At 43.3% G+C, this 14,872-nt stretch overlaps 1 protein-coding gene across 2 annotated transcripts in view; it reads right to left on the reverse strand.

The window, feature by feature from the left end:
* Nucleotides 1-14,872, reverse strand: part of rnf40 (ring finger protein 40) — a 17,021-nt gene continuing 2,149 nt past the window's right edge. For both annotated transcript variants that reach the window (XM_021565141.3, XM_021565142.3), the window contains exons 5-20: nucleotides 14,652-14,849; nucleotides 13,197-13,318; nucleotides 12,848-12,994; nucleotides 12,412-12,486; nucleotides 12,074-12,193; nucleotides 10,069-10,248; nucleotides 9,264-9,399; nucleotides 8,807-8,928; nucleotides 7,874-8,133; nucleotides 6,772-6,889; nucleotides 6,415-6,564; nucleotides 5,743-5,955; nucleotides 5,316-5,441; nucleotides 4,989-5,129; nucleotides 4,667-4,768; nucleotides 1-4,519 (exon numbers count right to left, since the gene is read on the reverse strand). In XM_021565141.3, coding sequence (XP_021420816.3) covers nucleotides 4,343-4,519; nucleotides 4,667-4,768; nucleotides 4,989-5,129; nucleotides 5,316-5,441; nucleotides 5,743-5,955; nucleotides 6,415-6,564; nucleotides 6,772-6,889; nucleotides 7,874-8,133; nucleotides 8,807-8,928; nucleotides 9,264-9,399; nucleotides 10,069-10,248; nucleotides 12,074-12,193; nucleotides 12,412-12,486; nucleotides 12,848-12,994; nucleotides 13,197-13,318; nucleotides 14,652-14,849 — 2,387 coding nt within the window. In that variant the 3' untranslated portion in view covers nucleotides 1-4,342. The remainder of the gene's footprint in view (nucleotides 4,520-4,666; nucleotides 4,769-4,988; nucleotides 5,130-5,315; nucleotides 5,442-5,742; nucleotides 5,956-6,414; nucleotides 6,565-6,771; nucleotides 6,890-7,873; nucleotides 8,134-8,806; nucleotides 8,929-9,263; nucleotides 9,400-10,068; nucleotides 10,249-12,073; nucleotides 12,194-12,411; nucleotides 12,487-12,847; nucleotides 12,995-13,196; nucleotides 13,319-14,651; nucleotides 14,850-14,872) is intronic.

Below are 14,872 nucleotides of genomic sequence, written 5' to 3' on the forward strand. Positions count from 1 at the left end.
CACAAGTTCAAGTTTTTACTAGAAAAACAACTTCTACACTGTGAAATACAAAATGATCACTAGTATGTTCCGAATGACATGTATGTTCATATCACACAATCAGAGCCCACACACTCTACTCATTTATACCAATCCCAATACCCAGACACAACATTACATCAAAATATTATAGAGGTCTTATTTTGAACCAATACATAACATGTTTTTTGCCATTGACTTTAGATCACCAGAGTCTCACTGTGGTTTTTTGAGGCCAGTTATGATTTTAGTTCTCACAGGAGCTAACTTCAAACGCATTACCAAGCTCTCATTATACTGTTAACATCATCAGAACAGAGGAAATGGTGTTCAGAGGTTCCATTAAAGGCTTATTATATGGTTGTAACAGATGTTTTGTGACTAATGTACAAGTAAACTTTAACAAAGTAGTCTTGGAGGACTTGGATGGGACAGCCCACTTAGTATGACACTCATGAGCTGACTATTCCACTGAAATGATGTCATCAGGAATGAGGCACTAAAACCTGCAGATGTTGTGTGTGACTGAGTCACTAGGTGGTAGCAACAGGATTGGTCATAACTGGCTTAACACACGAAGATCTAGCCCAAGGTGATCCTTAACACTCCTTTCTGTGCTGATTCTGAGACAAACTAAAAACGGCCTACTTTGTGTCGAATGATTCCTATTGACAATAGTGAGGCTTGACTTTCAGATTGTCCGGGGCAAGTAAATAAATGTGTCAGACAAGAAGAAGATGTTGCGTTAAAAAAAGACATGTAAAAATAATAAATCACAAGATCAACAAAAATCATTTGAATAAGAATGTGCTTTTGAGCAGATCTATCTGTAGCCACATGTGCAAATGTGTTGATATTCCTTGCTGGTTAGGGAGTTATTTGCCCAGTTATATAATTGTTGGTCAGCACACAGGTCATGATAATCCTGGAAATGTAATGTTGTGCACATCAATCACCTGCATGTGTGCCAATGTGCTTGGGCCCGAGGAGAGACAAAGAAACATTGAAGCGTTTGTAATTAACTAAGCTTAACCAAAAAAGCAGCATTTTCTAATCATCCTACAGGTTCTTGCAGGTCATTTTTATCTATCAGAAAGACCTTTATTTGCCAAATAACTGAGATGAGCTCTATTTCAAAATATAACTTTTCCCAACCAAAAACGCTGTTCCATGCACTCCACACAGAGTACTGGAGGTAGCATAGCCGAGGCTACTAAGCAACAACTTCTAAGTAATAAAATAAAACTGAAAATATTTTACTCTGTTCTTTTGAAATACATTTTCTTTGTCACTTTTTTTTCTTAAAAAGTTCCAATTCAGCCATGTTTATATCAACATCAAATCATTTCTGGATAACAAGTACCTTACTGTAACAGTTTTCCATTAAAATGAACAACAATATTTTTTCGCAAAAAACTTTGTCAAGCAAGATTTTTTGTTAATTAAGACTGTCTGGGAGTGGTCTAAGTGGGGAGGGAACAACGTGGGAGTGGTCTAAGTGGGGAGGGAACAACGTGGGAGTGGTCTAAGTGGGGAGGGAACAATGTGGGAGTGGTCTAAGTGGGGCAGGAACTGCTATTATTAGCAGAGGTTTGGAACTCTTTGTTATTGATTTATTAACCAATTTCCCACCTGGTGATGTCACCAGGCAAGCAGAAACTCCCACTCTTGCAAACAGACTGATTTGAAGGTCCTGTGTATATTGTATTTTCAAGCAGGAACTATCAGAAAATAAAACTTAGCAATTTTGTTCACACTTTTACAGTGTTTGTTTCATCAACTGTTGTACAATGATACAAAACACAGGAAAAACACAATTTGGACTGCACCGCGCTGTATAAGACCTTCCAAAACATACTTATAATGGATTTCTGTGTGATGACAACACTTCAATTGTGGTGCTTTGTGGTTTTTCCCCCTCATTTTTACAGAGCCTACAGTAAAATAAATGAATGAAAATGCTACAGTGTTCTTAAAAAATAAAATAAAAAACTCAGTCTAATGTTAGCAAAGACCTTCATAAACACAACCAGATGATTCTTTTGGGGATAGCATATCTGAAATGTATTTATTATTGGAAGTTGAGGAATAAATCTAACACCATTGGAACACCACCTCTTCCTCCACATTTATTGGATTGGTTGAACAGTGCGGTCAATAAACCTCCACTGAAACCTGAATATTTCAGCCTTACAATGTTATAAACATGTCTTCGTTAGTTACCGTTCTTTTAAGAAACCTACTGTAGCCATTTGATTCCCGATTCATTAAATTAGTCAATTATTTATTAAAGACAAAAAGTATTCGGTTGGAATTGTAACTGTGCAATATTTTGGGGGGCTATTTAAGGGTTGCCAATCATCCTCCAGGTGCATCTAAAAGGGGCAGTGTTCTATTTTGAGACAGGCTTGAATATGCAAAGAAGCCCATAATGCAGAGGGTAGCCTACATTTGTCTGATTCTCTATACGGTAGCAACAATGGTCATTTTTATATTGTAAAGTGGTTCCTTGAATCATACGACAATTTTAAGTATCACTCTTTGGTGACTTGAGCTTTCTGACCAAAAAAAAAAACAAATCTGTCCTACTTGTCTGAAGGACAAGTGGCAATTTTTTTTTTTTATGTCAAAGCCCTGCAGTATTATCTGGTGAAATCTCTGCACAGGAACATAACGTGATCGTTACGATAATGAAAGAAAGTCCATTTTTACTGAATTGAGTCGCATTTGTATACAACTCAACTAGACTTGCATCCAGAGACTGAATCTCAATTCTTCAGAGTGGTCTTTTCTTAGAATACTGGAAACAAGCACATATACAGGTGTTTGTCAAGGACGATTCTGGGGAAATCAATGTACACTACCGTTCAAAAGTTTGGGGTCACTTTGAAATGTACTTGTTTTTTTTAAAGGAAAATCACATTTTTTGTCCATTCAAATAACATCAAATTGCTCAGAAATACAGTACAGACATTGTTAATGTTGTAAATGACTATTGTAGCTGGACGCATTAGTGTCTAGTTTGAGAAACAGACGCCTCACAAGTCCTCAACTGGCAGCTTCTTTAAATAGTACCAGCAAAACACCAGTCTCAACAGCAACAGTGAAGAGGCGACTCTGGGATGCTGACCTTCTAGGCAGTTTCTCTGTCCAGTGTCTGTGTTCTTTTGCCATCTTAATATTTTATTTTTATTGGCCAGTCTGAGATATGGCTTTTTCTTTGCAACTCTGCCTAGAAGGCCAGCATTCCGGAGTCGCCTCGTCACTGTTGACATAGAGACTGGTGTTTTGCGGGTACTATTTAATGAAGCTGCCAGTTGAGGACTTGTGAGGCATCTGTATCTCAAACTAGACACTCTAATGTACTTGTCCTCTTGCTCAGTTGTGCACCGGGGACTCACACTCCCATTTCTATTCTGGTTAGAGCCAGTTTGCAATGTTCTGTGATGGGAGTAGTACACAGCGCTGTACGAGATCTTCAGTTTCTTGGCAATTTCTCGCATGGAATAGCCTTCATTTCTCAGAACAAGAATAGACTGACGAGTTTCAGAAGAAAGGATATTGTTTCTGGCCAGTTTGAGCCTGTAATCGAACCCACAAATGCTGATGCTCCAGATACTCAACTAGTCTAAAGGCCAGTTTTATTGCTTCTTTAAGCAAAACAACAGTTTTCAGCTGTGCTAACATAATTGCAAAAGGGTTTTCTAATGACCAATTAGCGTTTAAAAATGATACACTTGGATTAACTAACACAACGTGCCATTGGAACACAGGAGTGATGGTTGCTGGTAATGGGCCTCTGTACGCCTATGTAGATATTACATAATCATTTTTTATTCTTTTTAAAATCAGCTGTTTCCAGCTACAATAGTAATTTACAACATTAACAATATGTACACTATTTCTGATCAATTTGATGTTATTTTAAAAATGGACAAAAAAATATGCTTGCCTTTCAAGGACATTTCTAAGTGACCCCCAACTTTTAACGGTAGTGTAAACAAATCATACAGGGCCACGACAACGACCTAGTTAAAAGTTAATTACCACATGGGCAAGACCTGATCAAAAACAAAGATGTGACAGAAAAACAAAAACAGAGTATCCAGAAGTATGAATACCTTGGTATGTGCACTTCGGTTTTTAGACTCTCACTCAGTCACAACTATCTGTTTGGTCACTAGCACCAACCGGCAATGAGGCAATATAAGAAAGTCCTTCGAGAAAGCAAAGACAAAACTAAGCTCTCCAACCACACTCACTTCCATCCATTTTCTTTTCTTCCTCCCCTCCCTTATCCCTGTTCTCTTCTTTTCCTCGGCAGTTAAGTGATGTAGATGCGGTGGAAGTCGTTGGCCCCGAAGGCACAGTTGCACTTGGGGCACTTCCTTTGTCGGGTGTCGTAGCGCGTCTTCAGACACTCGTAGCAGAAAACGTGGAAACACTTGGTGAGCACCGTCTCCTTGTCGCGGGTGTTGCAGCACGGACAACGCAGCTTCGCCTGCCAGGTGTGGAGTACAGAAAATGTACAGTTAACGCTGTAAAATAAAGTGGCACCCATGTACCGCAACATGTGAACCTTCTCACATGTAACTGATCGAACAAAAGCAAGGCCGGGCCATCAGGATGTGTGTATTTGTTGAATTACCTTGTACTGGTTGATCTCCTCCTGCAGGATCTCATCAGCATCAGTGTACACCTCCACTTTCTTCTGCTTCTCCAGCTTTCGTCGTAGCCTGGACAGGTCCTCCTATAAGTCAGCCAGACACAGTCGAATACTTTAGGAGACTAAAACGACAGTTAACATTCACACTCAAAATGACCCTTTCCCACAGAAGGCTTTTAGGGGTTTGACAAATTAACATCAGGGCTCCCTCGGGGGGAGCATTCACGTTTACAAAATGAGACTCACCTGGTTAAATAAAGGATACATATGTGGAAAGGACAGACTTGTCAGTAGTTGTGTGTACCTGCGCTCTTTTGAGGTTGCCCAACTCCCTCTCTCTGGCGTTGCGGTTCTCAGACACAGATACCTGGATCTTCCTCAGCTTGGACTGGGTGTGATCCAGCTGCACCTTAAGGTCCTCAGCCAGCTGGGCTGCCTCCACCGCCTGAGATGGAGGGGCAGCAAGAGACACTCAGATACTATTGTCCTTAATAACAGTGGTATTGTTATTCCTTTTTGTGATATTATTACAATACCAATAGTAAAAGTAGTAGTACTATGAGTAGTAGTATTGGTAAGGTAACTGTGGAAGAAGGGGAGTTTAAAATTGTAAGTGATATTGTTTTGCTACCTTCCTCTTGTTGAGTTCTAGTGCTTGTATGCGAACTCCTAACTCTTTCTCCAGATTGGTCAGTGAGCTCTGGAGGATGCCCTCTTTCTCCTCCAGCTTCTGTACAACCAATAACTGGGCTTCCACCTGTGACAGACAGCAAGGGGAACCAATCAATCAGACCTTTTTCCTCATTAGCTCAGAAACACAAGCATTATCAGGACTACAATCAAATGTTTTTTATTTTTTTATTTCAATAGTCATCAGGAATGAACAACATGCAGCCCAAGATATGCTATTTTTTGACCCACGGGTCTCTTAATAAATAAAACAGTCTGCCTTGCCGAATGAATGAGTTACGCACCTGTTTTACATCCACCGCTTTGTAAGTTGCCCTGAAAATAAACACACGCGATGCTGACAGTTCATCCTCCACAGTCGCTCTCACCTGGGTCTTGAAGGTGAGCACCTGGTCAGCCAGCTCCTCCTTCTCCTCCCTCAGCAGCTTGTAGATCTGGTTGGACTTGATGCGTTCCGACATCAGCTTGAAGTTGGCGTCGTCCTTCTCCCTCAGCTGCTGCATCAGCCGGCTGTTCTGCTCCTGCATGTCCTCAAAGGCCTGGCCCGTCACGTCCATCTCACTCAGTAGGGCCTCCTCCTCCTGGACAGAATGGAGCGGCACGGGGGGGGGGGTTGGAATAGAGTTGGCATTTGTTTAGTTTTTTTCCATTTTACTGTCAGTTATGTAGTTTAATTTAATTGAGGTCAAATCTCTTTGAGAGAGAGAGACCTGGTACAATACGGCGGACGAAAACACATTAGGTCACACAGTGTTACCTTGCAATGTATCCCGAACGGATCACACAATGTAATTATAACTAACATGTATCAACTGACTTCACAATGACACCTCATCTAATCTAATTCAAATACCACTGAATAGCATCGTAACACCTCACTTATCGGCATTGAGATTGCTTAAGAAATGAAATTCCATTGAAATCCCTGGTAAAAAAAATAAAAAGCAATGGCAAAGCCAAGGCAAACCCACTGCAATTGTGACATTTAACATATTCAACAACTCTGCAACAGCTTTGATTGTGTAGTGGATATACAGTACTTGTTTGGTGGCCGTGAGCTTCTTCTGTAGGTGGTCGATTGTCTCCTCTGCCACACGGATCTTCCTGAGAGCGTCCTCATCAGCCAGCTTCTTGCTCTCCTTCCTCTCCCTCTCCTCCAGCTCTCGAACACGCACCCGCAACTCATCTACCTGGGACGCGGGGGAGGGGATTTAGATGTAACACATGGACAAACACATAGGCACTCTACCACCTCATAATTTATTTATTTTTTATGACCAAGATTTTATAGACAATTCCATTTTTTTTTATACAGAATACAAGACATACAAAGTAGCAGGACCCAACAAATACCATTTAACTTTACATGTGAGATTCTTGATTTTTAAAAATATAACCTCGGCTTTAGACTTGCGCTCTGCTGCCATAAGCTGCACTTTGTCCCTCTGCTCTTTGGGAGCTGATTTGTACATGTCCAAAAGTAGTTTCATCTCCTTCTGAGACTCCTGGGCTTTCCTGAGTGAAAAGGAGAATGAACAGTAGAAGAGTTAGCACTACCTAACTTTAGAATGAGACAATGTGTTAAGGTCTTCTACTATATGAGAGTATATTTTATTTTAGGGGTGTGCCGAGTAATCGGACAAAACGAGTACCTTAACAGATATGGTGAATTTTCTGAATAGGATTATGATGAGTATTTTTTGTAATTATCAGTGATTGGGGGGGGACAGAGTCATTCTCAGCTGCCAGCACGCATCTCTCAAACAGTGTGGATGAAGCGTTGTGTACTATAAATTGTACTACTCAATTGGCTAGTTTGGCTGTCTGTTAAGAAACGGGCGGGGTGTGGGTTGAGCCTGCTGCCATAACTGGACAAGTCGCCGCTCCCTCTGTCTTTATGTCGCGAGCTAGGCCCATGCTTGCTTGCTATTATAATTTGTTCCTCGCCCAGGCATTTTCACATTTGAAAATGACAAATGCAGATAGTTCATTTTCATGGTACAAATGTTGTGGCATAAGTGTAGGGAGAGAACATTTTTGCTCCTTTTGAAAGCAAAAAATATATAACAAATACGGGGCAAGCAAATGACCAACTAAATCTGGGTCTGGAATAAATGCAGGCAGCAGTAGCCATCCACGCATTATATATTAGTCTATTTTGTTGATAATTGAATAGGACTAAGTCAGTCAATCATATGCATTTTCAGCTGTCAGGATCATTTCTTAACTTTGAACAATGTGTGAAGGAACATAACGATGTGCTCTGAGATGCACTCTGAGTGATAGTACAGTAATGTGCACTTGTGGTATACGCCTTACCTGCATTTAAAGGTCACTTCCAGGTTTTCCGATCACAAGTAAATCTGATAACGAGTATCAAGTGTGATAAAACGGATCGAATTACGAATACGAGTATGAACAGATCTGCACACCCCTACTTTATTCAGCATAATATGACAAATGGGAGTTGTGGGTTCTATAATCAAAAACAAAACATACTTAAGTTCCGCCCTCAGCATCTTCAGGGTGTCCGAATCTTTCCTCTTCAACTCCTCGCTGCGCTGTCGCTCTCTTTCTCGCTCCCTCTCTCGTTCCCTCTCAGTCTCTCTCTCTCTCTCCCGGGCCCGCTGTCTCTCCAGCTCCCTCCTCCTCTCCTCCTCCTCCTCTTGGTCTTCATCCTCCTCTTTCTTCACCTCCAGGCTGTCGCTCACCGGCTCCTCCAACGACAGAAGCCCGGTGTCACCACTCTGACACCGCAACTGACATAGAGGCAGGGATAGAAAATGGATTTGGGACATCAATCGTGTGGATCACTGATTTTCATAGCAAATATCATGATTCAAATAAGTCACGTTGAACCTCATCTACTAACCAAATATTGTGCAACTCAAGTTTTGTTGAACCACATGACCGAACCACCTCACCAGGGCAAACTCAAGGTTCTAGTTAGCCTATAATAAGGGTCCAGAGTAGAGCCTTGCAAGGGGATTCATTTTAAGCGAGCACTACCCTACCCAGGCCGATTGATTCTGGCAAATTCAAGGCCCTGCCCGAAACCAGAAATAACTTCCTCCAATACTAAATCCATTAGCTGCTCCCTGCACTCAGCTCACTCTGCTCATTGCAGCTCTGAGTCGGAGTATCCATAGCAACGGATCCGCTTGGGTTGCTCTGCTCAACGAAGAGACAAGAGAAAGCAGTTAGCGGTTTGCTACTTTCGGTCACTCTAAACTCAGACACAACTCAAGGACCATTAGTTTTTGTGAAATAATCTCTCCCGTCTTATATTTGACGAGGATGAAGTACTTCTGACACCATGTTATTATCTTAGTCAGATATGACTGTACTGCGCCGCCGAGCACACGCAAGTGGCTCAGCATCAAAATTCAGAAGAAAGTCTATTGGTCTCATGTAGAGGATCCGCCGCCCTACCTTGTTGATCTCCATCTGTGTTTCTCGGAGCTTCCGCTTGTAACGCTGCACGTCACCTTTCAGCTGGTGGTTGTGGTTCTGGAGGCTGCTGATGAGGTGGCGCATCTCTCTGTTGATTGGGCCTGAGGGAAAGATCAAAGGGGGACAGAAGGGTTGATAAGGAAACAACGACCGTGCGTTTCAGTCAGACCCTCTGTTTTGTCTGACTGTAGTCTGCGTGTGCTAAACTTGTGAAGTATCGCCAAACTAGTGAGCAATATGGATAGTGATAACAGGATAGGACATTCATCCCAAACACAGTCAACATCCTTGGTTAGAGGGTGGGGGGAAAAAAAGGAATAAGACTGACAATCATCCATTCAAGATTCTCACTGAGAAACTTTTGCTTTCTATGGGAAACTGTTAATGATAGAAACGAGCCTCGGGAGTGAGAGGTGTTGTGGAGATGAGACGTTACCTGCTTGCTCGTTGGCCGCCAGGTTCTGCTCAAACTCGATGCGCAGCATCTCGTACTCCTTGCGCACCTGGGCCAGCGTGTCTTCCAGCTGGATGACCTCTGTGCGGAGCTTCTTCTGTAGGGACAGCTCGTCACTCTGAACAGATGACAAGCGCCACAGCTTTTGTTGGCGGCAGTCCAACGGCAACGTCACACCAAACCATCCTGACTAGTTTTGGCCAGTTTTTACTGATTGTGACACAATCCACTTTCCAAACATATAAAGAGAGCCTGTCTGTTTCTGCTTACACCAAATTGGTCATGTTTTGCCCAAACACAAGGCACTGTAGCCATGGCAATGACACACCATTGTGGAATGCAGAGCTAGTCAGCTCCCCGGGCCGCTGTAACCCGGGCTGTACAAAATACCTTTCTAACCACATATATTCCTAGTGTATTCATGATATACATGCCAGACCTGGGTTCAAATAGTATTTGTTTTCTTTCAAATACTTTAGCTGCGCTTGATTGAGTGTGCCTGGCACAATGGAAACAATGGAATAGTCCCAAAATTGCAAAACCCATCCACCTGGTACCCCAAGCAGGGGTGGGGGGATACTATTTGAACCCAGATCTGATACGCTGAAATGTTTGTTACTTTAAAATCAGTGGCTCCCTCCTACACTTCAGTAATTTGTCAGATTATTTTATGCAGAGCGACAATCAGTCCATTCAACTAAGGGAGGTAAATTAACCATGATCATAATCATTGCAAGTAAAAACCTTCTTCTAAATAGCCGCTCTCTGCAAAATCAGTGCTCCTGACCTCCATGTGCTCTATCTGTCGGAGGTGGGCGTTCTTGGCGGTGAGGAGCAGAGCCCGGGCCTCATCCAGCTGGGTCTTCACCCCCAAAGACTCGTTGTAGAGCAGGGAGAATTGGGACTGCAGGCACTTGTAGTCCGCGGTCTCTTTCACCACATCCTCTGGAATATTTTTCAGGTCCAACTGAAAAGGTAGTTAAGTGAGTGAATTAACCCCCCCCCCCCATACACTGTAAGACACCTTGGGACATGGTGAAAAACTAAATGACTGCAATTCATTTGGGATAGAGCAAACAAACAAGGGAACATTGGCCAAGAAATGACATACAGAGTATACATTCAGTGATCATAACATAAAACAATTATAAACACTAACATTTGTTTTAAGTGTTTACAGTGCCTTATGAAAGTATTCATACCCCATGACTTATTCCCCATTGTTGTGTTACAGCCCAAATTCAAAATTGATTAAATGTATATTTTTTCTCACCGATCTACACACAATACCCCATAATGACAAAGTAAAAACACGTTTTTCGAAATTTCTTGAGAAGGAAATAAAGAAATCTGTAATTGACATCGGAGTCAATGATTTGTAGAAGAACCTTGGCAGCGATTACAGCTTTGAATATTCTTGTGCATGTCTGTATCAGCTTTGCACATCTGGATTTCGGGATTTCCTCCCATTGTTCCTTGCAGATTTTCACAACATCTGTTAAGTTGGATGGGAAGCGGCGGTGAACAGCAATCTTCAAGTCTTTCCACAAATGTTCAATGGGATTCAAGTCTGGGATTAAGCTGTTCCACCTGTTAGATTCTGGGTTAAACTTGGAACATTGTTTAGAACCTAACACACCCAACAATTTCCACATTTTTGTTCTGAAGCAATTCCAGCATTGCTTTGGCTTTATGCTTGGGGTCATTGTCCTGTTGGAACATAAATCTTCGCCCCAGTCTAAGGTCGTTTGCACTCTGAAGCAGGTTCTCATCAAGGATTTGCCAGTATTTGGCTCAATTCATTGTTCCCTCTATCCTTACCATCCTTATGATGCTGCCACCACCATGCTTCACGGTAGAGATGGTGTTAGACGGGTGATGAGCTGTACCTGGTTTTCTCCAGACATAGAGCTTTGCATTCAGGCCAAAGAGTTACATTTTTGTCTCATCAGACCAAATAATATTTTGCCTTATGTTCTCAGAGTCTTTCACAAGCCTTTTTGCAAACTCCAGGTGTGCTGTCATGTGCCTTTTTTATCAAAGCCCAGATTGGTGAAGCGCTGTAGAGTCTGTTGTCCTTCTGGCAGGTTCTCCCATCTAAGCCAAGGAACTCTGTAGTTCTGTCAGAGTGGTCACTGGGTTCTTGGTCACCTCCATGACCAAGGTCCTTCTTTGCGGTTGCGCAGTTTAATCGGACGGCCATATATTCCCAATGATGGAGACCACCGCGCTTTTGGAAACTTTCAACACTGTCTAAATTGTTTTATACCCTTCCCCAGATATATGCCTCATCACAATTCTATCTCAGAGATCTATGGACAGTTCCTTGTACTTCATGGTTCCTTGTACTTCATGGTATAGCTTCTGCTCTGACATGCTTTGGCCAAAAAAAATAATTGGCCACAGGTGCACTCCAATCAAGTTGTAGTGACATCTCAAGGATGATCAAAGGAAATTGGATGCACCGGAGCTGAATTTGGAGTGTCATTGAATTTTGAATACATTTGAAAACATGTTTTCACTTTGTCATTATGGGATATTGTGTGTAGATAAATGGGTGATGTTTATGTTTTAATCAATGTTGAATTTAGGCTGGAACAACATCATTTGGAATAAGTCAAGGATAATGAATATTTTCTGAAGCCACTGTGTCTATTCTACAATTATAATCATCCTTGACATGACATCTGACTGATGACTGTCTGAATATTGAGCATCTCCTTTGTTAAGCTGACATAACAGAATGCACAGCGTATTGTCTTGTATTCCCTCAGAGGGGGATGCTGTTGTACCTTGAGTTTCTCGCTCTCCCTGACAGCCTCCTGGAGCTCCTGCTGTAGTTTCTCCAGGTCTGCCATGCGGTTGTTGGCCAGCTCCTGGTTCTGCTCCAACTCTGCATTCAGGCTCTCAAACTAACAGATATAATAATTACAATATTGGAGTTAATTTGAATCACTTTGGGCACTAGGCCGTCATTGTAAATAAGAATTTGTTCTTAACTGACTTGCCTAGTTAAATAAAATTAAAATAAATATGACAGGGTTGGAAACAACAATGTATCAAAACAAGATGGAAGGGAAGCTCAAAGATGAATGGACAATAGGATGGTTGGACAATAGTCTGCACTCACCTTCTGTATATTGAGGGTGATCTGGCCACCGGGTAGCCCCCCTGAGCTGCCAGTGGTGTAGTAGCCCGAGGTCAACTGGACAGAACAATCAGAGATGGTTTAGTGAACTTGGCCCATACATTAGTACACAAGCCCAGACATATTACAATAGCTATATTGACGTGGTTACAGTCCTCATTTCCGCAATAAAACATCAAGACATTATTTTACCCATGTACATACAGAAGGACATCAATAACCTCCCCCCCCCACACACAAACACAACTGGTATTCAATGGACGGCATGCTCTGCTGCTTCAGCCTTGTCGCTGGCCATCGATGCATAACGGAGTGACATCAGCGATGACAAGACACTAGAACTACACGCACACCTGCTCCATTACACACACAAAGTAAATTAAGTACACACCCACCGACGCACACAAATTACACACACCTGCTCCAATGCCTCAGCCAGATGCTTGTTGAGCTTCTGTTCCCTCTTACGGAGCTTCTCGATGTCCCACTGTAGATCCTCCACAGCAGTCTCCATCTCAGACACCTTGGTCTCCGAGCTTGTCACCTTATCCACAAGCTCGTTGTACTGTTAAAGAGGAGCAGAGATGAGAGCAAAAATGTGATTATGAAATTGGTTGGATGAGTCCACACAAATCGCCATGTATTACCACCGATGAGAACTAGCAGACATTCACATTGAGGAGGATACAAAAGCTTGAAAGACGACACTATGGAGATGTGGGCATACCAAACACACACACTATACATGACGGGGTGAGGTAACATACCTCCATAGACATCTTGTGGTGTCTGCCCTGCAGGGAAGAGGCCAGGTCTTGCAGTCTGCCATTCTCCTCTAGCAGAGTACGATTCAGACGGAGCATCTCTTCCTGGCTGTCATCCTCACACGCTGACAAAGACAACACAGTCACTATGGTTACTCAACTAGTGATTACATTTGCCACGTAGCAGATGCTTCTATCCAAAGCGACTTACAGGAATTTAACACGAGATCAAAGTGAATGTCACACTAGGCACCAGAGTGAATGTCACACTAGGCACCAGAGTGAATGTCACACTAGGCACCAGAGTGAATGTCACACTAGGCACCAGAGTGAATGTCACACTAGGCACCAGAGTAAATGTCACACTAGGCACCAGAGTAAATGTCACACTAGGCACCAGAGTGAATGTCACACTAGGCACCAGGGTAAGTGTCACACTAGGCACCAGGGTAAATGTCACACATGGCACCAGGGTGAATGTCACACTAGGCACCAGGGTGAATGTCACACTAGGCACCAGGGTGAATGTCGCACTAGGCACCAGGGTGAATGTCACACTAGGCACCAGGGTAAGTGTCACACTAGGCACCAGGGTGAATGTCACACTAGGCACCAGGGTGAATGTCACACTAGGCACCAGGGTGAATGCCACACTAGGCACCAGGGTGAATGCCACACTAGGCACCAGGGTGAATGCCACACTAGGCACCAGGGTAAATGTCACACTAGGCACCAGGGTGAATGTCACACTAGGCACCAGGGTGAATGTCACACTAGGCACCAGGGTGAATGTCACACTAGGCACCAGGGTGAATGTCACACTAGGCACCAGGGTGAATGTCACACTAGGCACCAGGGTAAGTGTCACACTAGGCACCAGGGTGAATGTCACACTAGGCACCAGGGTGAATGTCACACTAGGCACCAGGGTGAATGTCACACTAGGCACCAGGGTGAATGTCACACTAGGCACCAGGGTGAATGTCACACTAGGCACCAGGGTGAATGTCACACTAGGCACCAGGGTGAATGTCACACTAGGCACCAGGGTGAATGTCACACTAGGCACCAGGGTGAATGTCACACTAGGCACCAGGGTGAATGTCACACTAGGCACCAGGGTGAATGTCACACTAGGCACCAGGGTGAATGTCACACTAGGCACCAGGGTGAATGTCACACTAGGCACCAGAGTGAATGTCACACTAGGCACCAGAGTGAATGTCATAGTAGGGAACAGAGTGAATGTCACACTAGGGACCAGAGTGAATGTCACACTAGGGACCAGAGTGAATGTCACACTAGGGACCAGAGTGAATGTCACACTAGGGACCAGAGTGAATGTCATAGTTGGGAACCCCTCTACATAATTATGCTAAATGTAGAACCCACATGATGCTATAAACAGACAGTGAAAAACTCCAGATTCATGATAAGCGAGTCTGAATAGTTAGTTACCTGAGGACAGGATCTGGGTGCATAGGCCGTCGATGCGGCTGTGCAGCCTGTCGAAGACGCAGACCATGCAGGCAGCGGCCTCCTTGCTGAACTGCATCCTGTCACGCAGCTGCAGGCTGAGCTCCTCCTCACTGCTGTTGTCCAAAGTGGAGAGGAAGGCTTTGGTACTCTCACTGAGGGTAGTAGTGGGCGGCGGGGCTAAACAGTCAGGATGAGAAGAC

This window comes from Oncorhynchus mykiss, chromosome 16 (assembly GCF_057628025.1).
Source record: "Oncorhynchus mykiss isolate SJ-2025 chromosome 16, ASM5762802v1, whole genome shotgun sequence".
NCBI lineage: Eukaryota > Metazoa > Chordata > Actinopteri > Salmoniformes > Salmonidae > Oncorhynchus > Oncorhynchus mykiss.